General features: G+C 37.3%; 1 protein-coding gene across 28 annotated transcripts in view; it reads right to left on the bottom strand.

Annotated features, from left to right (window-relative positions):
- SLC41A3 (solute carrier family 41 member 3) overlaps positions 1 to 24,824 on the bottom strand; it is a 99,229-nt gene that overhangs the window by 32,733 nt on the left and 41,672 nt on the right. For 19 of the 28 annotated variants that reach the window (XM_039843556.1, XM_039843554.1, XM_039843561.1 and 16 more), the window contains one exon: positions 8,744 to 8,908. The exons of 8 other annotated variants lie outside the window; for them this stretch is intronic. In XM_039843556.1, the coding sequence (XP_039699490.1) occupies positions 8,744 to 8,908 (165 nt within the window). Of the gene's footprint in view, positions 1 to 7,675; positions 7,781 to 8,743; positions 8,909 to 24,824 lie in introns of those variants that run through there. One more of the 28 variants, XM_039843583.1, reaches the window with a different exon arrangement.

Raw genomic sequence — 24,824 nt, forward strand, 5'->3', positions numbered from 1 at the left:
AATGTAAGACCTGAAACCATGAAGCTTCTAGAAAAAAACATTGGCAGTAAACTCTCTGATATTACTAATAGTAATTTCTTTTTGGATATATCTCCCCGAGCAAGAGAAATAAAAGAAAAAAATAAGTGAGATTACATAAAACTAAAAAATTTTGTATAGTAAAGGAAACTATCAAACAAAAAGACAGCCGACTGAATGGGAGAAGATATTCACTTATGATACATTTGATATGAGGTTAGTATCCAAAATATATAAAGAACTCATATAACTCAACAACAACAAAAAACAAACGATCCAATTAAAAAATGGGCAGAAGACCTGAACAGATACTTCTCCAAAGAAGAAATACAGATGGCTAACAGACATATGAAAAGATGCTCAAGGACTAATCATCAGAGAAAAGCAAATTAAAACCACAATGAGCTATCACCTCACACCTGTCAGAACAGCTATCATCAATAAATCAAAGAACAACAAGCGTTGGTGAGGATGTGGAGAAAAGGGAACTCTCATACATTGTTGGTAAGATTGCAAATTGCACAGCCGCTATGGAAAACAATCTGGAGGTTTCTCAAAAAATTAAAAATGCACATACCTTTTGACCCAGCAATTGTGCTTCTCGGTAGTTATCCAAAGAAAACCAAAGCAATAATTCATAAAGATCTATACAGCCCTACGCTCATGGCAGCACAAATTACAATAGCCAAGATGTGGAAGCAACCGAAATGCCCATCAACAGATGATTGGATAAAGAAGTTATGGTTCATATATAGAGTGGAATGTTACTCAGCCATTAAAAAAAAAGAAATCCTTCTATTTGCAATGACGTGGATGGACCTAGAGGTTATTATGCTGAGTGCAATAAGTCAGACAGAAAGATAAATACCACATGATTTCACTTATATGTGGAATCTAAGGAACAAAAAGAACAAACTAATCAAAAACAGACTCACAAATATAGTGGACAATTTGGGGGTTGGGAGAATGGGGTGAAGGGTTAAAAGAAGTACAAGTTAGTAGCTGATAGACAGTCATGGGGATGGGGAGCACGGCATAGGGAATACAGTTAGCATTAATATACTGGCTAAGTGGAAAGCCAGAGGAGAGAAGGAGAAATTAGGGGGATCGTTTTACAAACTATATAAATGTCTAATCAATGTACTATATACTTGAAACTAATTAAAATAAAAAAATTTAAAAAAACAAACAAACAGTGACTTGAGAACAGAAAGTTAAGGACACAGGTCTCTTTGAGAATCAGATGGTGTTGTGAATCATCTCTTCTATACCCGAGTGCAAACACACACACACACACACACACACACACACGCACAGACATGTACACACAGGCATGCATGTCACCACAATTTCAGGGCCATCCAACGCCAAGTTCGTCCATAGACTACAGAGGGAGAACGCTTCTGTGAAGCTGGCCCATGCCCTCAGCCAGATCTTTGGCCATGTTCTCCTCAATACCTGCAATTTATTTCTTTACAGTGAGTCACATCTCAAAGGACCACTGACTACTCCAACTTCATCTTTGCAAATCACTCCATTTCAGAAACACATATAAGTCCTTCTGCTCTTAGGATAAAAAAACAGGATCGGAAATATGTCTTTCTCTTTTTAAAAATATAGTCAGCACCTAATATCATAGCATTTGCCAGAAAAATTAAAAATGTAGATAAGAAAAGGTTTCAAAATAAATATACTTTCCTAGCTCTTTGTACTGAATTCATTAAGTTCCTGAACTCCAAGGGAAAACATATAATCACTTTTCTTTGTGCAGATAAAGGGAGGCTTTTTGTCTTCAGCATGACAGACGTCTGGGACACATCATAGAACAGTCTTGGAGCCTCAGCTGACTCTTCTTACAGACAGACTAACACCTACCTCAGGGGTCCTCATAGGAAAAAGGGAACAAAGTGGAGCAGAATACAACTACAGAACCCACGATGTGCCCAAAACACCAGGCCAAGAGGCTCATTCCTTCTTTCTGCTCCACACTGCACTGTGTGCTCCTGGGACTCAGTGTGTCCACTGGCTGTTTCCTATAGATCAACCAACTCCAAAGCTGGTGCTGCCCTTATCAGATAAGAGGCTTGCTGCTGGCCCATGACCCCTGAGTATAAATCAGAAAGGCATTTCTTCCTCAAGACATTTGATTTCCATTGGCAGTAAAACGGTTAAAACAGACACACAAATCTATAACCTGAATGACCCACACAGCAGCCTTTTTTCTGTGTGAAGGTGCCTGCTGGTGCCTACAAGTATAATACAGGACAGGGAGTAGAGGGCTGAGAAAGCTTGGAGATCTCGTAAAGAGGAGGGAGGAAGAGTGCCAGAGGGAAAGAAGCTGTGGGAAGATGTCTGATGTTAAGGAATTAGGATTTTGAAGCATCCAGAAGAACTTCTAGGCCAGAGGATGGGGATGGGCAGCTGGAGTGGAACAGAGGTGAAGGTCCCTGGAGACAAAGCTATCCAATAATTGGGAGGCTTGGGTTTTGAATGGATTATCCATGTGGATGCTGAAGTTATCCAGGATGGTGATGGATTTGATGCGAAGATGAAGATCATTATGGGGCCCACTTTCCAGGACTATGGGAAAATGATCAAACTAGCAAAGAAGAAAGGAAGCATGGCAGGATGGTGAGGGTGTAGCATGCCCACTAGGCCAGCAGGATAAACATGGGTAGAGATCCTCATGGGGCAGGTCTCCATCAAGGTAGAGAGACATTTCTTCACCCTGGATGGCGGTCCTAGAGATGTCAATGTAAGAGCCAGAGGCACAAAGCCAGTTTAGGCACAGCTTTGTGGATTTTTGCTATATTGCAAAGAGAAAATTTGTGGGAACTTGCAGCATCTTTTACAAAGACCAACCTAGATCCATCTCAGCAGAAGAGGTTAGGGGAAGCCCCTCCTAAATGTGTATTTGGATCACATACACTTACACATTTTTAAATCTCTTTTAATCTTATAAGTATAGATTTCTATGAGAAATCCTATGGAATCCTGTCTCAGTTCTAGATTTTCTAAATCTTTCCTTATTGTTTACATCAACAGGCTGCTCTCACTGATTCAGATGGTGACATGATGGATATTCTCCAGGCACCTCTCTGGCTCTGAGTCATGCCTATTAGGTTGACCTGTGTGGCTGCATGTACACGCTCCTTTGTCCTATGGCTTCTGCTTGGTTCTGGCCAATGGAAAGTCATGGAAATATACTGGAGGGTCAGAGGAGAATGAGTCTAAGGTGTGTGTATCTCTGTGCCCTTTCCATTGGCCAGTGGCTGCTGTGTTCCTCTATCCAGACCTGCAGCTCCAGCCAGATGGCCTTCCCTTAAAGCTATAGGTTCAGCAGTCCCAGGTTCTGAGAACATCTCTATACCTCCTGCTCTTTTAGGCCTAGAGTGATCATTACTTCCTACTATTGCTAGTCCTGAGGTGCTTCACTGTCCCTTTGTGGTTTTGTATAACCCTGCCCACAACTTGGTGAATAAATTCTTCATTAAACTCTGCTTAATTCCCATCTGTGTGTTCCATCTCTTTCCTCCCAGGATCCTGACTTACCCAGTAAGTTATATCTTCAGAGGACATTTAGCCCATTCACAGTAAAAAATCACTGGTCATTAATTTGTACATTTTTTTCTAATAACAAAAAAATATTTACTGGATTAAGATGGAGGACTGAACATAAGTTTTGCTATTCTCTTTACCCAAATCTGAGGGTATGGAAAGACAATCTTTTAACTTTTTATTTTGAAATAATTTTACACTTCAGAAGAGTTCCAAATTTAACACACAGAGTTTCTTATATACCCTTCACCCAGATTCTCCTGATGTTAACATCTTATATAACCATAGGACAATCACAAACTAAGACGTTAACACTGGTAGAACACTACTGACTAAATGACAATGCATTTGATCTTCCACAGTTTTTCCACTAATGCCCTTTTTCTGTTTCAGGAAATAAATCAGGATCATCCATTGCATTTAGTCATCACTGCCTCCTTAGTCTCCTTTGATCTGTGATAGTTCCTCACCTTTTGTTATTTTTCATGACTTTGACCCTTTGGAAGAGCACTGGTCAAGTATTTTGTAGGATGTCCCTCAACTTGAGTTTGTCTGTTTTTTCCTCATGATTAAACTAAGGTTATTGGTTTTGAGGAAGAAGACTCCAGACATGAACTGCCTTTCTCTTTGCATGGTATCTGGGAGTGCATGATACCAGCATGGCTGAACACAGGTGATATTAACCTTGATCACTGGGGAAAGTGGTGTCTGCCAGGATTCTCCACTGTAAACTTAACTATTTTTCCCTTCCCATAATCTATTAGTTAGAAGTAAGTCATTAGGTCCAGTCCACACTCAAGGGGAGGGAAATTGAGCTTTGGCTCCTAGAAGACAGCATATCAAAGATTTGAAGACATATGCTAAAAATACCACAGAAATTCACAAATAATTGGGCAGATATTTCGAGGCTATACAAAGATCCTATTTCTTCTTAAAGTGCCACCCACTAATTTATCAGTGGATTTTGCCTGCAACAGGATGACTGTGGCATTCTAATGGTGATTTTATATGTCCGTCTTTCTATATTTATTAATTAAAAATTTTCTCTAAGATAGAGTGGTCCCTTCTCCCCCATTTATTTACTGACTTAAATCATTTATTTATATGGTATGTATGGACTCATGGGTAGTTATTTTATGAAGTCATACTATTTATTTTGTTGCCAAAATTGTTCCAGGTGGGAACAATTGTGGGGACTGGGAACTCTTTCAGATTGGTTCATGCTTCCAACATGCCCTCCTCCTTTTTAGCTCTTCCTTACTTTCTGGCACTGTCAGATATTCCAGATTCATCTTGTATTCTAGGGCCCCAGCCCTAGGATGAGCCATTTTCCCGAAGATGCCAGTTCTTTTTATTGAAGAATGGTATCAGAAACCAAGGTCTGGGTACTAGTCATGCTAGGTGCTACTGGGGTGGTACTGCTTCTAGATACTCTTAGTGGATGGAGCTAGGAAATAATATGTATGTACATACAATAATGACTAATTCCTAACCCATGTATGCACACATATCCATATTTATTTTTGTATCTATCTGCATACGTATTAAAATAAACGAGTTCATACTAATTTCTGTCTCTAATCCAGTATCACAGGATTCATTCCAGCATTCAGGAGACAATTTTCAAAAATATACAAGAGTGCTGGAAAACAATCTACAAATGTAACACGTATTAAAAAGAAATCCTGGCCCATGAAAAGCAGATGATTTATGTAGACAGAAGAACTCATAACAAAAAATGAAGGCAGGAAAGGTCTACTGCACAAAGCAGAGGTGGTCCTGGGGACAATGGGAACAGAAGGAAGTCTGAGACAACTGAAAGGGTATTTAGTGGAGAAAGCACAGCAGAGTTTCATGGAGAATTGGCCTCTTCCATTGCCTGCCTGGTTTGTGCCAACAATGGGCTCAGCTACCTGTCTCCAATCAGAAGCTGCAAGTGTGTGTTGTGGTCAAAAAGGCAGAGCAGCACCATAAGAGGGACACACAGCCCCCAGATCCATAAGGCCAGTTACTGGCATATACCTACAAACAACACATTCTGACTCTCCCCTGAATGACCAGAGGTAGCCTACTCTAAAGAAGGGCAGCATTCATAGTTAAACAGTAAGAGGAAGTCCAAAATAAAATGATGCTTAACCAACCAAGAACCACTGCTATCTAAAGGAGCCACAATCATGACAAAGACTCATCAAACTCAACAAATGTATGCACAAACATCTAAGGAAAGAATAAAAAACAGGAAATTGACTCTAAATAGGATGTGACTATTCCCACAGCATAGGAAATATCTAGTCAATAATATTGTAATAACTATGTATGGTGTCAGATGGGTACTACATTTATCGAGATGATCACTTGGCAAAATATATAAATATTTAATCATGTTGTACACCAGAAACTAATATAATATTGTATGTCAATCATAATTGAAAAACAAATTTTAAGTAAGACTCTAGAGCAAATAAACTAAGAGAGGTGTGAGAGAATGGTTTTCAAAAATAAAAAGACAATTTAAAATTCTAGAAAGTACAAACTCAAACTCTAAATTTAAAATAAAACACAAAAACAAGGAAAATATCCTCATTAGATGAACTGAATAGCATAGAGAGACATGAACAGTGAATCAGAGATGAAAAATCAAGTAGAATTATTTTCCTAGAATGAAGAACAACTGGAAAGACATATGAAAAGTATGAAAATGAAGTTAAGAAACTCAGAAGGTAGATCTGGAAGCTGCAACGTGCATCTAATAAGAGACAGAGAGAGAGAGAGAGAGAATGAATGAATGAAAATATCAGAAACCATAAAAAATAGTATTTTCATAAAGCTGAAGACATAAGTCTTTAGATTAAAAAATAGAACATATATATATATATGCATACATGTGTAACACACACATATATACATATGTATACATATATATGTATGTATGTGTGTGTGTGTGTGTGTGTGTGTGTGTGTATATATATATATATGTTACATATATGTAAAGGAAAAAGAGTCCATGTCAGAAACAGCATGGGGAAATTTCAGGACATAGATGATAAAGAAATAAATTGCAAAAAGTCAAGATTGAAAGATAGAATAAACAGACTACCTAAAAGAAATGAGACTTAAAAAGACATGAGGCTTCTATCAGCAATAATGGGTATAAGAAGACACTGAAAACAAACCTTAATACTGAGAGAAAATAGTTGTGAACATTGCATTCTCTAATCAGCCAGGCTGGCATTCATTTGTGAGGATAAAGTAAAGTATTAGCTATACTGCAAATGTCTAAAAACCTCACGACCCAACAAATCTTATCTGGAGAATGAACTCAAGGTAAATGAACAAAAAATATTAAAGAAAGCTGAAGCGCAGTGACATCAGAAAGATGAAGACCGGGAAACTCTAATCCCTTGTTCCTCCAAGGAAACACAGAATTAACAACAATGAATTGACCAAAATAGCTTTGTGGGAGCTCTATAAACCAGTTAAGGATTTGTAGCAACCAAGCAAATGCCCAACCAAGAAAAAGCCTTACAAAATGGTAGGAAATTTCATGGTATTTTTCCTCACACTTGCCCCATTCTCTCCCTGGCACAGTGCAGCATGGTCACGGGAAGCTGCCAATTCTTGATTCCTCTTCACGATAGAAGGAAAAGAAGAATTAACATCAAGGCTCCTCAAACTCTTCTGAAACAACTGAAGAGAAGAAATCCTTTCTAAACTCATTCTATGAGGACAGCTTTGCACTGACATCAAAGCCAGACAGAGATACTGCAAGAGATGAAAATCAGAGACTAATACCCCATATAAATGTCAATTTAAATATCCTCAATAAGATACTAGCAAACAATTCAATAGCGCATTGAAATTATACACCATGACCAAGTGAGATTTATTGCTAAAATGTAAGGATGGTCCAACATATGAAAATCAATCAATGAAATATACATTAACAAAATGAAGAAAAATCAATTATACGACTACCTTAATTGATGCAGAAAAACATCTGACAAAATTCAATACCTTTTCATAATAAAAACATTCAACAAACCAGGAACAGAAAGAAATTACCCCAACATGTAAAAAAAGCTATATATGAAAAACTTACAGTGAACATCATACTCCTGGTAAAAGATTGAAACTTTTCCTCTAAGATCAGGATAGAAGAGGATGCCTGCTTTCACCACTTTTACTCAACATAATCCTGGAAGTCCTAACAAGGGCAATTAGGAAAGAAAAAGAAGTAAAAGGCGGTCAAATTGGAAAAGACGTAAAATTATCTCTGTTCACAGATCACATGATCTTATATAGAAAAAGATCCTAAAGATCTCACAAAAACTTGAACTTATAAAGCAATTCATAAGTTCAAAGTTGCAGGACTCAAAATCAACACAAAGAAAACTGTTGCATCTCTCTAAACTAACAATAAAAAGAATAAAACACTTAGGAATTAACTTGATGAAGGAAAGGAAGACTTGTATGCTCAAAATGTTACTGAAAGAAATTAAAGAAGATGCTAATAAATGGAAAGACATCCTGTGTTCATGGACTGGAAAACTTAATATTGTAGAGATATCAATATTACCCAAAGAAATCTACAGATTTAATGTAATCTCTGTCAAAAACTCAATGGCAAAAAACAAAAACAAACAAAAAAAATCAACCCATTTTAAAAATATGATATCTCAAGAGACAAAAGCCAAAAGAATAATAAAAAGAACATGATTTGAGGGCTCACACTTTCTGATTTTAAAACTTATTACAAAGCTAGAATAAACAAAGCAGTATAGTACTGCCATAAAGACTGACACATAGACCAAAGGACCAGAACAGAAATAAACTCTTGCATATACAGCCAAATGACTTTTGACAAGCATTCCAAAACAATTCAACTAGGAAGGAAAAGTTATTTCAACAAATGGTGTTGAGAAATCTGTATATCCACATGCAAAAGAATGAAGTTGGATCCTTACCTAATACTATATACAAAAATTAACTCGAAATGGATCAAAGACCATTAGCTCTAAACATTAGAGCTAAAACTATAAAACCCATTCCCTTGGACCCTGGGCCAAAGGAATGCCTGATGGCCAAGAGGAGCACTGGATAAACTGACTATAAGAATGCCACCACCCCAACACTCCCTATGCAAAAATGCAGAAGTAGTTGATTTTACCTCCCTTCTAACAGCTTGCTTTCTTGCAGATGTCCACAACACTGTTCTGGTTGTGCAGTTGATCAAGATTTGACTGCTATACGACTTTCCTGGGTTGGCGATAATGAGCAGTCCACCATCTTGCTCCCACAGCACAGGCTCAAACATATTTACCGGGCAATGCAGCTGGAAAAGAAAGTCACCTGACCCTGAAATGGATGATTCCAAAAGCCCACCTTTTACAAAAAGCTGGCTTTGTCCCCAGCTTATAAAAGCAGCCAAGCAGAGCCAGCCCCCAAGTCAGTTCGGAGGACCTTCTTTTCCTCTGTGCTGTCTCCCTTGTGCTCAAGCATAAGTTTAATATTTGTCTGGAAATTTTTCTGGGGTTTCCTTTTGATTTCTATCTTGGGGAACCCAAGACCAATAATGATGGTAACATGTATATCCCAAAGAATTCAAAAGCAGAGTCTTCAAGAGATATTTATACACCTATGTTCATAAAGCAATATCCAAAAGGCAGGTGCAACTGTAACCGCACTGGAACCGCATGCAAACTTCATTTCTTTAATACAGTTTTTTTTTTTCCTTGATTCAAGCCTGGTCTTGCCCAGATAATGGCACTGTGACTCAGTTACCTTCCCCATCCTTGTTCTCACACCTTTGTAGGCCTGCTCTTTTAATCATTAAGCCTCAGGACATAAAATTTATTGAGCCTCAGGTCAATAATCACGAGGACAATAAGTTTTAGTTACTCTAAGAATAACATTTAGCCTTAGATGTTTCAGCTCTAGGCCCATCGAGGCAGAACAACCCCACCGGCTATGAGGCCAGATGGGATGTTGCCATGGCTGATTCCAGAATCAAACACAATGATTAATTACCCCAGCTCCATTTACTTGTCCAATCAGTAGCACCCATGATCCCCAACTCCTTTGGTTTCCATGACTATTGATTTTTCACTATATAATCTGAAATTCTGAGATACCTGGGGAGCCAGGTTGTTGAAAGCATTAGTGCACCTGTGTCTCTGGGACTTGCAACTCTCTAAAATAAATCCTTACTTTCTTTGCTGCAAAAACTGCACGAACCTCTTCTTTGACTCAGATGCACGCAGGCAGACAGGCCCCTTTTTTCCATAATACAACCAAATGTCCATTGATGAATGAATGTATAAACATAATGACACTGAAAAATTCCTATGGCCTACTGATGTTGTAGACATCAAAACATGGTAGCATAATGCATTACAAATACTTACCATTGTTACAATTGCCTACAGTATTCAGTATAGTAACATGCTGTACAGGTTTGTAGCTTAGGAGCTGTAAGGGAACAGAATTTGTTACCCCAAAATATGTCTATTTAACATAAGAATCATTTTAGGTTGATTAATTTTAAGAAATAGCAGACATGGGAGAAGCTCTGAAAACCAACTAGAAGTTACATTTACATTTGTAAGAGAAATCTTCATTTATAAGGGCTCCTCTCTTACTGTACCAGGACAAAGGGGAATGACCTCATCTCTAGAAACTTAATGGATGCAGAAGGCAATGACGAATCTGCATAAAAACCTCTGTGTGCTTTTCCGGGTAACCTTCCATAAATGACTTCCTGCCTCCCCCATATTTTCTTTCCTCTTCAGCTGCAGATGGTATTTAAAGTGGTGGCTTCAGCCACTTTGGTAAATAACTCAGTCTTCCTGGGTCTCTCCCGTGTATACAGGAGATACACGTTATTAAAATTTTGTTTGTTATTCTCCTGAGAATCTGCCTTTTATTACAGGGATACTTCAGCCAAGAATCCATAATGGCAGAGGAAAAATTATTTTTTCCTCCTCTACAGAGAAACAGGCTATACCACATAGCCTAGAAATGTAGTGTGGATGAAACAGGGGCCACACTGACATACTGAGAGGAGGCCTGTAATGTGGGCCTTACAAACTCAGAGACTGAAAATAACTACACCATATAGGGTGGTCTGCACATAAAAATTCCTAACTAAAAGTGAGTCATGGCAGATAGTCACATCCTAGGCCTGTAGCTTCTTTAACAAAAGTCCATCTTTACCTAAGTGAGCCTATTGTCCTTTTGCCTCTAAGCTAACATACCTTTGAAATGTCAGAGTAATCTTTTCCTGATGCCTGAAGGCACTACAGCCAGAGCAGGAGACCATAGGACTCTTCTTCGTTATTTGTTGCCTGCATACCACCTCTGTGTTGTAAATGTTTATTAACTATCCTGTAGCCACCAATGTAAAAGAAGTATGTGTCTCTGCATTTCATTTTTGTATCCAGTCCTAGATATCACCCCACTTCGCTTTCTCCCACCCCCTTAATTTAGCACCAATGGATTTCATGCAACCTTTCTTAAGTCTCTTCCTTTTATTTTAATGTATAAAATAAGCTGCAAAACTGCCATTCTCAGGAGGATTTTCTTAATTCTTTGAGATTTTGTCAATTTGGCTCAAATAAATTCATAAAAATTCTCTACAGATTTGGATGTTTCGTACATTGACGGTAGTATGCTATACCATCTAGGTTTGTATAAGTACACTCTATGATGTTCACACAATGAAGAAATCGCCTAACAACGCATTGGTCAGAACATATCCCAGTCTTTAGGAAGCGTGTGACTATACATGCAATAGAATATTATTCAGCATAAAAAAGGACAGAAATTCTGAAACATTGTACAACATAGATGAACCTTGAGGGCATTATGCTAAATGAAATAAGCCAGTCACAAAAGGACAAATACTGTATAATTCTATTTATATGAGGTACCCAGAGTAGTTAAACTCATAGAAACAGAAAATAGAACTGTGGTTGCCAGGGGCTGGGGAGGGAAGTAATGAAGAGTTAAATGTTCAGTGGGTACAGTTTTGGTTTGGGAAGATGAAGAAGTTCTAGGATGGATGGTGGTGATGGCTGCCCAACAATGTGAATATACTTAATGTCACTGAACTATACACTTAAAAATGGTTAAGATGGTAAATTTTGCATTATGTGTATTTTACAACAATTTAAAATATTATAAAAGACACTTAGGAGGATGAAAGGCCAAGCTACAAAATGGGAGAAAATTTTTACAAACAACATATCTGACAAGACTGATACATAGAATTTATAAAGGACTCTCAAAACTCAACAGTAGAGTTTGGATTAACATGGCGGAGTGAGAGACATCCCAAGATCTCTCTCTTTGAAACAACAATAAGCTGAACAGCTAAAACTCAACAAAAACCGCACAAACTGCACACCATCATGTCTGAGTGTGGGTTCTGTGCATAAGAGCTACCACAGGTCAGACCCTCGCGTGATGGGCAGACGACTAGGAGAAATAAAGAAGCTGCCTATCGCAGCCGCCTGAGCTCCCTGTAGAAAGAGGGGTAGAGGAGAAGGTGCAGCGAGTTCCCTGAACAGCCCTGCCTAGGAGTGCTGTGAGCTCCACATGGCCAGTGAAAGGGCCCAGTCATCAGGGCAGAAAGCAGAGAAGAGAGAAGGCAGAGAAACGACAGTTGAATTTTATCAGCAGTGGTTGCAAAACTAAGGCTGACCTACAGCCCGCAACCCCCAACCCAGAGGGGCCCTCCCCCCATAACCTCCGAGACTGAACACCGCAGAGCCCCAGGGGAATCTGAGCAAACACTACCGAAACTGTCGCGTACATTGACAGGGACCGAGATTGAGAGTAGTGAGCGTGATTAAACATCTATAAGAAAAAAAGGCATTATTAAGGCTTTATATAAAGCAGGGATCCAAGAGGCTAAGACGCCACCTACTGGAAATCAAAAGAAAAGCGCCTTCTTGCAGCAGGCTAAAGAGAGACTTTTATATAATAAATCTTCTTTCTGGAAAAAAAGCTGAATACACATCCATTAATGCCCAGGTGGAGAAATAGTCCATTAAACACCATGAACAACCAAGGTGACAAGGCATCTCAGAAAGAAAGAGAAAAATCTCCAGAAAATAAGCTTACAGGCATAGAAATATGCAACTTAAATGACAGAGAATTCAGAATGGTACTTCTGAAAAAACTCAGTGAGCTCCGAAAAGAGTCACATCAACAATATCAGGAATTGAAAAAACAACTAGATGAGCAGAATGAGTTCTTTAGCAAGGAGACTGAAACCTTCAAAAAGAACAGAATAGATGTTCTAGAGATAAACACACACACACACACACACGCACAAACAAACAAACAAAACACACACTGCAAGAGTTGAAAAATGAAGTAGCAAGCTTGGGAAATAGAGTTGACCAAATGGAGGAAAGGATCAGTGATACTGAAGAAAGAAATCTAGAAATCAATCAGAAGGAAGGAGAGAGAAACCGAAGAATGAAAAGCAATAAAAGAGAAATACAAGAACTAGCTGATACCATCAGGAGAGGAAACATAAGAATAATGGGAATTCTCAAAGGCGAGGAAAAGGAGCAGGGAGTAAAAAGCATTTTCAGACAAACAGTTGACAAGAATTTCCCAAATCTAAGGAATGAGCGGGAGCTTGGAATTCAAGAAGTCAACAGAACACCCAATTACCTCAACCCAAAAAGGTCTTCATCAAGACACATTGTATTAAAATTATCAAAAATCAATGACAAAGACAAAATTCAGCCAGGGAGAAGAAGATGGTAATTTATAAAAGAAAACCCATTAGATGATCGTTGGACTTCTCAGCACAGACCATACAAGCCAGAATGGAGTGGAATCAAATATTCAAACTATTAAGTGAAAGGAACTACTAGCCTAGAACAATGTATCCAGCTAAGCTCTCCTTTAGATATGAAGGAGAAATTACAGACATACAAAAATTGAGGGAATTCTCCACTATGAGGCCTGTACCAGAGAAAATACTGAAAGGCGTCAGCTCAACTAAAACAAAATGACAAAAAAAAAAAAATACATAATTAGGAGTAAGGTGACTATGAGACAAATAGAAGCAGAGGAGTATAATCCTTACTAAGAACAGGGCATTATAAGCTTAAACATTAAGAAGAGAATTGCTATAGCAAGATAATAATGAATGTCCAGCATACATAGGGACAAATTAAGACAACAAACACTGAAAAGCGGAGATTTCAAATATCAAAATTTGCAAAGAGGAATGGAGATAAGGCATGGCAGAAGAAAATGGACTATCGTATATATATATATGTATATATATATAATACATATACACACATACATATATATAACAGCCACTAAGCAATTTGCAAAAGAGGAATGGAGATAGGGGCGCGGAACAGAAAATGGACATAAGGTATATGACACATATACCAGACCCTCACCACACACACATACATACATATATACATATATGTAGCTATATAGTATATATATATATATATACATATATATATATATATATATATATATATATAAAACTAGTACCAGGAGTAATGGTACTAATATCAAACAAAATAGACTTCAAAATAAAAAAGGTAAAGAAACATAGTGAGGGACACTTCATAATGATAAAGGGAATCATGTACCAAGAAGACATAACATTTAATATCTATGCTCCCAATCAAGGTGCCCCAAAATATGTAAAGCAATTACTAACAGAACTAAAGGGAGAAACAGAGCAAAACATTATCATAGTAGGGGACTTAAATACCTCACTGTCAGAATGGATAGATCATCTAAACAGAAAATCAATAAGGAAATAACATCCTTAAATGACATATTAGACAAACTGGATGTAAGTGACATTTACAGAGCCTTCCAGCCCCAAACAGCTGCTTATACATTCTTCTCTAGTGCACATGGAACATTCTCAAGGATTGACCACGTACTGGGACACAGAGATAGCCTCAACAAATATAAGAGGGGTGAAATCATACCAACCATATTCTCTCATCATAATGCTTTGAAACTAGAGATCAACTGCATAAAGAAATCAGGAAGAACCACAAATATATGGAGATTACATAACATGCTACTGAAGAATAACTGGGTCAGAGAAGAAATAAAAAGATCAAGAGACACATGGAAATAAATGATAATGGTTGTACAACATATCAAAACTTTTGGAACACAGCAAAAGCAGTCATAAGAGGAAAGTTCATATCATTACAGGCCTATCTCCAAAAGCAAGAACGAGCCCAAATAAACAACCTAATGCTTCATCTTAAAAAACTAGAAAAGGAAGAACAAATGAGGCCTAAAGTTAGCAGAAGGAAATAAATAATCAAAATGAGAGCAGAAATAAATGAAATTGAAAACAAACAAACAACAACAACAACAACAACAACAAAAAACAGAAAAAATAAATAGAACGAGCTGGTTCTCTGAGGTTAATAAAATTGACAAATCTCTGGTAGACCCACTAAAGAAAAAAGACAAAGGACACAAATAAACAAAATCAGGGATGAAAGAGGGGAAATTATGATAGACACCACAGAAATACAAAGGATCATACAAGAATACTATGAAAAATTACATAACACCAAATTTAATAACCTAGAAGAAATGGACCAGTACTCAGAAAAATACAACCTTCCTAGACTGAATCAAGAAGAACTGGTAAATTTAAATAGACTGATCAGCAGTATGGAAATTGAAACAATCATCAAAAATATACCAAAAAGTAAAAGTCCAGGGCCAGATGGCTTCACCAGTGAATTCTACCAAATATTCAAAGAAGATTTAAAACCTATTCTCCTTAAACTCTTCCAAAAAATTGAAGAGGAGGCAATACTTCCCAACTCATTTTATGAGGCTAATATTACCCTGATACCAAAACCTAGTAAAGTTCTCACACACACACACACACACACACACAACTACAGGCTGATACTGCTCCTGAACATAGATGCAGAAATCCTAAATAAGATACTAACAAACTGAATACAACAAATATTAAAAGGATTATATACCATGATCAAGTGGGCTTCATCCCAGAGACACAGGGATGTTTCAACATATGCAAATTGATTAATGTGATACACCACATAAGCATATTAAGAAATAAGAATCATATAACCATATCAATAGATGCAGAAAAAGCCTTTGACAAGATACAGCATCCATTTATGATCAAAACACTTAACAAAATCAGTACAGAAGGAAAGTAACTTAATATAATAAAGGTCATATATGAGAAACCTTCAGCCAACATTATACTTAATGGTGAAAAACTAAAAACCTTCTGTCTAAGATCAGGAACAAGGCAAGGCTGTCCACTATTGCCACTCTTATGCAATAGAATATTGGAGGTCCTAGCGAGTGCAATCAGGCCAGAGAAAGATATAAAAGGCAGCCAAATAGGAAATGAAGAAGTCAAAATGTCACTATTTGTGAATGGCAAGATTCTCTATATAGAAAACCCTAAAGACTCCACAAGAACACTACTAGAAACGATAAGCAAATATAGTAAAGTTTCTGGGCACAAAATCAATGTTAAAAAATCCATAGTGTTTCTATACTTTAATAATCAAGTGTCAGAAAAAGAAGTGGAAAAAATCATTCCTTTTGCAATTGCAACAAAAAGAATAAAATATCTAGGAATAAATCTAACATAACATGTGAAGGACGTATATAATGAAAACTATAAGACCCTATTAAAAGAAATTGAAGAAGATACAAAGAAATGGGAAGATATTCCATGTTCTTGGATTGGAAGAATCAACATAAAATGTTAAAATGATCATATTACCTAAAGCATTATATAGATTTAATTAATCCCATCAAAATCTCATCGGTATTTTTAAAAGAAATAGAACAAAAAAATCATCAGATTTGTATGAAAGCACAAAAGACCCCGAATCGCCAAAGCAATCCTGAGAAAAAAGAACGAGGCTGGAGGCATCACTCTGCCCGACTTCAAATTATACTCCAAAGCGACAGTCATCAATACAGCATGGCATTGGCAGAAAAACAGACACATGGACCAGTGGAACAGAATCAAGAGTCCAGAAATAAACCCATATTTATATGAGCAAATAATTTTTGACAAAAAAGCCAAAAACATACAGTGGAGAAAGGAAAGTCTTTTCAATAAATGGTGATGGGAAAACTGGAAAGCCACCTGCAAAAGAATGAAACTACACTGTTGTCTATCACCACACACCAAAATTAACTCAAAATGGATTAAGGACATGAATATAAGACCTGATACAATAAAATGCATAGAATAAAACATAAGAACTAAACTCAAGGTCCTTGGGCTTAAAGAGGATTTTATGAATTTGACCTCAAAAGCAAGAGAAGTAAAAGCTAAAATAAATGAATGTGATGAGAGAAAGAAATTTAACTATGGGAGGTGAACACACAGTGTAAATATACATATGCCTTATTGTTAAAGGGTACAGATGAAACTTATTGGATTTCGTTAACCAATGTCACCATAAAAAATAAATTAATTTAAAAATATTTACGTAAAAGTTGTAGAAAAAACCCTCAACAATAAAAACAGTAATACAATTTAAAAAGGATCTGTAAATGGTGAATAATCACATGAAAAAATGTTGAACGTTGTTAGTCATTAGGGTAATGCAAATTAACACATAGATGAGATATCACTACACACTTATTAATTCAGCTTAATTCAGCAAATTAACACATAGATGAGATATCACTACACACTTATTAATTAATGATAAAAACTAGAAAATACAAACTATTGGCAAGGATGAAGAAAAACTGCATATCTCAAAACTGTTGGTGAGAATATATAAAATTTTCTGGCAATTTCATTAAAAACTAAACAAATACTACTATCCCAGCCAGCAATCTCATTCCTAGAGAAATCAGAGAAATGAAAACTTGTTCTACACAAAAACCTCTACACAAATATTCATGGCAGCTTTATTTATAATAGTCAAAAACTGTAAACAACCAAAATGTCCTCCAAAAGGTGAATAATTAGACAAACAGTGGTATATCCATACCATGGAATACTACTCAGGCATAAAAACAATGAAGTATATTGATATACACAATAAACAAACTGGATGGCTCTCAAGGACATTATGCCAAGTGAAAATAAGCCAATCTCAAAAGGTCACATATTATAAGATTCTGTTTATGTAACATTCTTAAATCAATAAAAATGTAAAGATGAAAACAGAACAGTGGTTGCCAGAGATTAGAGATGATAGGAGAGAAGAGGGGGTGGCTGGGACTATAAAGGGGAAGCCTGAAGGATCATTGTGGTGAGGAACAGCTCTGTATCTTGATTGTGGTGATGGTTACACGAATCTACTCACGATAAAATGACACAGAACTCTACACATGCATGTGCCAATGTCAATTGCCTGGATTTGGTAACGTATGATAGTTAACATTAGATATAAAGATTAAAGGAAACTGGGAGAAGAATACAAAGGTCCTCTCTATACTGTCTGCAACCTCCTGTGAATCTATAGTTATTTCAAAATAAAAAGTAGAGAAAAAAAAACTCTGTAAGAACATTCTTGTACTGAGATTTCTGTGTACATGTCTTTTTCTTTAGGAAAAGTAACGGAAACGATTTCTGGGTAAAGGGTTTACATATATTTACAGTTTTATAAATTGCCCTTCTGAAAACCTATACCAAAGTATGCTTGTCAGCATTAGTACCTGAGAATTCTCATTTCTCACACTATTGCCAACTGTGGACACATTCATAGTCTTTTGAGCCAACCTGATATGAAATAAAATAGTATCAGTTAATGAATATCCACTGATGACTAACAATGATTGAGAATTTTTTCTATATTGATTTATATTCTCATTTATTTATGAACATTTATTTTCACATTGATAAACCCTAAAAAAAAGATCATATCTTTGATATAAGAGCTTCATAGCTATTTGAAGATACAATCTCTCTGTTATTTTATATGACTTTTTCCCCTTTTGGTTATTCCCTTCTAAAATATATGCCAAGGAAATTGTTATGGGTAAAACTGTGTTCCCCCCAAAGAATTTTAAGTCCTAACTCTAGCACTTTGGCATGTGATTTTATTTGGCAATAGGATTGTTGCAGATGTAATTAGTTAGGATGGGGTCATACTGGAGTAAGGTGAGTGCCTAGTCCAATAAGACCACTGTCCTTATCGAAAGGGGGAATTTGGAAACAGACAGGAACAGAGGGAGACCTTTATGTGAAGATAAAAGATAGAGATGGGATTGATGTGTCTACAAGCCAAGGAACACCAAAGACTGCCAGCAAACAACCAGAAGGTAGGAGAGAGGTATGGAACAGATTCTTCCTCCCAGCCTTAGAAGGAATCAACATTGTCAATACCTTGATCTTGAACTTATAAACTTCAGAACTTTGAGACAATACATTTCTATTGTTTAAGACACTTAGTTTGTGGTACTTTGTTATAGACAGCCCTAGGAAACTAAAACAAATTATTACATAGCCTCCAATTTAATTGAGACAAGGCCATTAATTTTCCTTTATGGATTCTGCATTTGTTCCACTACTTAAAAAGCATTTCTTGTCACCAGATTCTAAAAATACTGATATGTTTTTCTTGTATCATGCTTTACTTTAAATTATTCAGTCTTTCAAAATATGTATTAATGTATGACATAAATTAAAGAAAACATTTCTAAAGAAAAAACAATTATCTCAGAATCATTTATTAATAATTCATACATTTTTTACTGATTTAAAATGCCAGAATTAGTATATAATAGATTATATTCATATATATCTAAGCTTATTTCTAGATGTTCTCTTTTGTTTTATGACAAATTTCAATTGAGACTGGTTGCAAAATATTTTAATTACTATGCCTTTAGGTTAAATTTTAAAATCTTAAAGTCAAATTTCGCCATTAGTATTCTTTCTTTTTTTCCTACCAATATTTTCTTGGCTATTCTCACTCATTCCTCCAGATAAGCTAATATTGTCAAACTTTTGGCATGTTAATTGTAATTATATTAATTTTATAAACTAAAACCAGGAGAACTGATAACTTTGCAACATTGACTTTTCCCAGTCAAGATTTGTATTAACAAATCTATATTTCCCTTTATAGAGTTTTGTTTTATTTGCATAGGTCCTACAGATTTCTATTTGAGGCTTCAGTCTGTAGATGCTTTAAAATAAGTTAATAGTTTCAAAGGTATCTCTTTTCCAACTGTATTTTTAATGATTATTTTAGTGGGTATGAAAATATATAAATACATATATATATAAATGTATGTTTCAAATTTCATCGAGATATTTTAAAACTGGGTCACTTTGATTCTGGAGGTTCTGGTCAAGAAGGCAGAGTAGGTAAATGCTGTGCTTGCCTCCTCCCATGACTGCATTAAAATTACAACTAAAACATAGAACAATCAACCTGGAGAACCATCCAAAGATTAGCTGAACAGAAGTCCTACGACTAAGGATATAAAGGAGAGGCCACCTGGAGACTGGTAGGAGGGGTGGGATGTGAAAGGGGCTGGCCCTGCACTCATGTGTAGCAGTCGAAAATTGGGAGAGATATCTTGGCTACAGAGGTCCCCCTGAAGAGCAAGGGGTCCCAACTTCACAATGGTCTCCCCAGCCCAGAGCACTAGTGCTGGAAGAGGAGCCCCCTGTTGCATCTAGCTGTAAAAATCAGTGGGGATTTTGTCCATCCAGGTGAGACGAAGGGTGGCTGGAAACCCAGATGTCCTTTTAAAGGACCCCCTCTCTCACTTTTAGGCACTCACCCTGGGCTCCAGCAGAGAAACAGCAGCTCAGGAGCTGCCAGAGACATATAGGGAGACACTGAGTGTGTGTCTTCAGACCGAGGGCTGGAGGGAAAGCCGCCATTGCCCTCGTGGTGCCTGAAGAATGACTACTTGAGATTTATTACTTGTAGGAAAATTACTGTTTGACTATCGCCATGGGAACAAAAGGCTTTTGATCATAGGGATATAACATTCTGGTAACAAGCGTTCTGCTTCTGTACTCCCCACTTGCACACCCCGACCTATAGGTTGACAGGTAGTGAATAGGAGAAAAATAGACCTTTGTGTTCAGACAGAATGCAGAATGGGATTTTAGGCTTAAAAACCCTGTATCTCTACATTTCGGGGCTGCTTGATTTGGGGTCTGCGTACCGCTGGCAGACCCAGCTGGCTGAATAAAGAGTGTGATTCCTATGACTCACTGATTCCTGGTGGTCCATGTGTCTTTCGGGGGCTGGCGGCTACAACATCCTGTGTTCAGCCGTCCCCCAACATGGCCAAACTTGAGTTTTCATTGGCCTGGTGAGTGCTGCTCACTACACCCTGATGACTCCCTGGGACTCCACCCCATCCAATCTGCACACAACCAGAAGTTTTTTTGAGGCTGCTGTAGATGGTGTTGGCCCATGCTGCAGTCTTTCTTAGACAACTCTTGCCAGCATGCGGACCTCAAATAGGTGGCAGCTAGGCTTGATGTGCTCTTGAGACTTTTACAAAGTGGCCCCAAGCTCAGCACTGACACCATTTCTGAATCTGCATTAACCCACTGAACACCACTCGACCCACACTGGTGACTTCCTGAGACCCCGCATCACTAATTCGTGTACCACCAGAGGCTGTTTCAGCAGCCTGTGGACAGCTGGTGTTGGTCAACACTAAAGTCTTTCTTGGACAACTTTTGGAGGTCTGCAGGTCCCAGGCAGGCAGCAGCTGACCTCAGTGTGCTCTGAGCCTTTTGTGGAGTGGCCCCAGGCTCAGAACTGGCATCAAATCTGAATCTGCATTAACTCAAAACTGAATCTGCATTAACTTGTTAAACACCACTCTCCTACAGTGGTGACTCTGATACCCTGCCCCACCCAAATCCCATACCACCCTAGGCTCTTTCAGAAGCTGCTTTCTGGAAAGCAAGCAGGCAGTGGCAGGCCTCAGGGTACCCTGGGCCTATGCTGAGTGGCCTCAGACCCAGTACTGGTAAAAACTGACCTCGGTTCGCAGCATGGCCTCTCCCACAAACCTCCAGATCCAGCACAGACAGTAACCAGCAACCAATGGTGGATCACTTTGTAGCTCCTACCAGATAGCCCTGGACCAGTCACAGGCAACGGCTGACTTTGGGCTGCACAGAAACCCCTCCTCAAAGGTACCAGAACCAGCACACCCGGTGGTTGGCTTCAAACCGCAACAGAACACCACTTGGTTAGCCCCACAAGTTGCACACCCAAAGGGTGGTCTTGGCAAGCACCAGAGCCTGCTGGGGTGAATCCTGCTTTGTGGGGTCAGCCCTTGCACAACAGCTTGTACCCTGTGGTTGTGGCCGATCCTCACAGCCAGTAAGTCTTAGGGTCAATCTAATCCACTGATGGGACAACAGCAATCAAGACTAAACTACAACAATAGGACATATACAACCCAGTATAAGGGGTACTACTGGAACATCAGGCTCAGGTGACAAGAGACTGTGCCACTGGGCCCCACAGGCCACCGTGCCAACTGGGAGACGTAGCAGATCTACCTAATATATATAAATGAACACAGAGAAACAGCCAAAATGATGAAACAAAAAAAACACGTCCCAAGTGAAAAAAACAGAAAAAATATCCAGAAAATGAACTAAATGAAATGGAGGCAAGCAATCTACCAGATATAGAGTTCAAAACACTGGTTATATAGATGCTTAAGGAACTTAGTTGTGAAACTTCAACAAAGAGACAGTAAACATAAAAAAGGACATAGAAACCATAAAAAATAATCAGTAAGAATAAAAGACTACAATAACTGAAATAAGAAATACACTGTAAGAAATCAACAACAGATATGAAGCACAGGATTCAACCAGCAATTTGAAAAGAAAAAAGAAAAAAGAATTTAAAAAGAATGAAAATAATTTAAGGGGCCTCTGGGACAACATCAAGCGTAACAACATTCACATCATAGGAGTACCAGAAGGAGAAGAAAGAAAACACGGGGTTGAGGATCTATCTGAAAAAATAATGACTGAAAATTTTCCTAATCTGGTGAAGAAAATAGACATACAAGTACAGGAAGTACAGAGAGTCCCAAACAAGATAAATCCAAAGAGGCACACACCAAAACACATCATGATTAAAATATCAAAGGTTAAAAACAAAGAGAATCTTAAAAGCAGCAAGAGAAAAGCAGTTAGTTACCTACAGGGGAGACCCATAAGACTGTCAGCTGATTTCTCAACAGAAACTTTGCAGGCTAGAAGGCACTGGTATGAAGTATTGAAAAGCAAGTGATGAAGTGATGAAAAGCAAGAAACTACAACAAGACTAGGCTACCCAGCAATGCTATCAATTAAAATGGAGGAAGAAATGATAAAGAGCTTCCCAGACAGGAACCTGAAGAAATTCATCACCACCAAACCAGTAAACAAGAAATGTTAAAGGGACTTCTTTTAAAAAAGGGAGGAAGAGAACGTAAATACGAATAATAAAATGGCAATAACTACATAACTATAGTCATTTTAAATGTAAATAGATTAAGTGCTCTAATCAAAAGACATAGGATAGCTAAATAAATAAGAAAACAAGATCCCCCATACATGTGCTGTCTACAAGAGACACACTTCAGATCTAAAGATATACACAGACTGAAATAAAGGGATGGAAAAGATATTTAATTCAAGTGAAAACAAAACAAACAACAAAAAGCTGGGGTAACAATACTAATATCAGAAAAAACAGACTTTAAAACAAAGGCTATAATAAGAGACAAAGAGGGACACTGCATAATGAAAAGGGGATCCAGCAAGGGGATATAACCCCAGTAAACATTTGTGCACCAAACATAGGAGTGCCTAAACACGTAAAACATATTAACTGACACAAAGGGAGAGATAGACAGTAATACAGTCACAGTATGGGACTTTAACACTCCAATGACATCAAGGGATTGATCTTTCTAACAGAAAACCTACAAGGAAACAGCAGCTTTAAATGACACATTAAATCAGATGGATTTAATTGATATTTTTAGAGCATTTCACCCCAAAGCAGCAGACTATACATTCTTTTCAAGTGCACATGAAACATTTCCAAGACAGAAAACATGTTAGGCCACAAAACAAGTCTCAATAAACTTAAAAAGACTGAAATCATACCAAGCATCTTTTCTGAAAACAATGTTCTGAAACTAGAAATTAATTACAAGAAAAAAACCTGAAAATCATACATATACATGGAGGCTAACTAACATGCTACTAAACAATGATTGAGTTAACAATGAGATCAAAGAAGTCGAAAGATACCTTGAGACAAATGAAAATGAAGACACAGAGATCCAAAATCTATGAGACAGCACGAAAGCAGTCCCAAGAGGGAAAATCATAGCAATACAGGCCTACCTCAACAAACAATAAAAATCTCAATAAACAATCTAACCTCACACTTAAAGAAACTAGAAAAAGAATAGCAAACAAAGCCCAACGTGAGTAGAGGTAAATAAATAAAGACTAGAGCAAAAATAAACAAAATAGAGTCTAAAAAACAATACAAATGATCGATGAAACCAAGAGCTGGTTCTTTGAAAAGATAAACAAAATTGAGAAACTTTTAACCAGATTCATTACGAAAAAAAGAGAAAGGACCCCAGATAAATAAAATCAGAAATTAAAGAGAAGTCATAACTGACACCACAGACATGCCAAGTATTATAAGAAAACACTGTGAACTATTATATGCCCACAAATTTGACAACCTGGAAAAAATGGATAAATTCCTAGAAACATACAATTTTCCAAGACTGACTCAAGAAGAAACAGAAAATCTGAACAGACTGACAGACTGATTACTACTAACAAAATCAAATCAATAATAAAAAAACTCCTCACAAACAAAAGTCCTGGACTGAATGGTTTCACAGGTGAATTTTATCAAACATTCAAAGAATTAACACCTATCCTTCTCCTATCAAACTATTCCAAAAAATTCAAGAGGATGAAGGGTTCCCAAACTCATTTTATGAGGTCACCATTACTGATTCCAAAGCCAAAGACATTACAAAAAAAAAAAAGAAAAGAAAAACTATAGGCTGATATCCTGATGAACATAGATGCAAAAATTCTCTACAAAATATTAGCAAACTGAATTCAGCAATACATTAAAAATATCATACACTATGATCAAGTAGGATTTATTACTGGGATACACGGTTGGTTCAATATCTGCAAATCAATTAATGTGCTACGCCACATACAC

Source organism: Pteropus medius, unplaced genomic scaffold (assembly GCF_902729225.1).
Source record: "Pteropus medius unplaced genomic scaffold, Ma_sr-lr_union100, whole genome shotgun sequence".
Lineage (NCBI taxonomy): Eukaryota > Metazoa > Chordata > Mammalia > Chiroptera > Pteropodidae > Pteropus > Pteropus medius.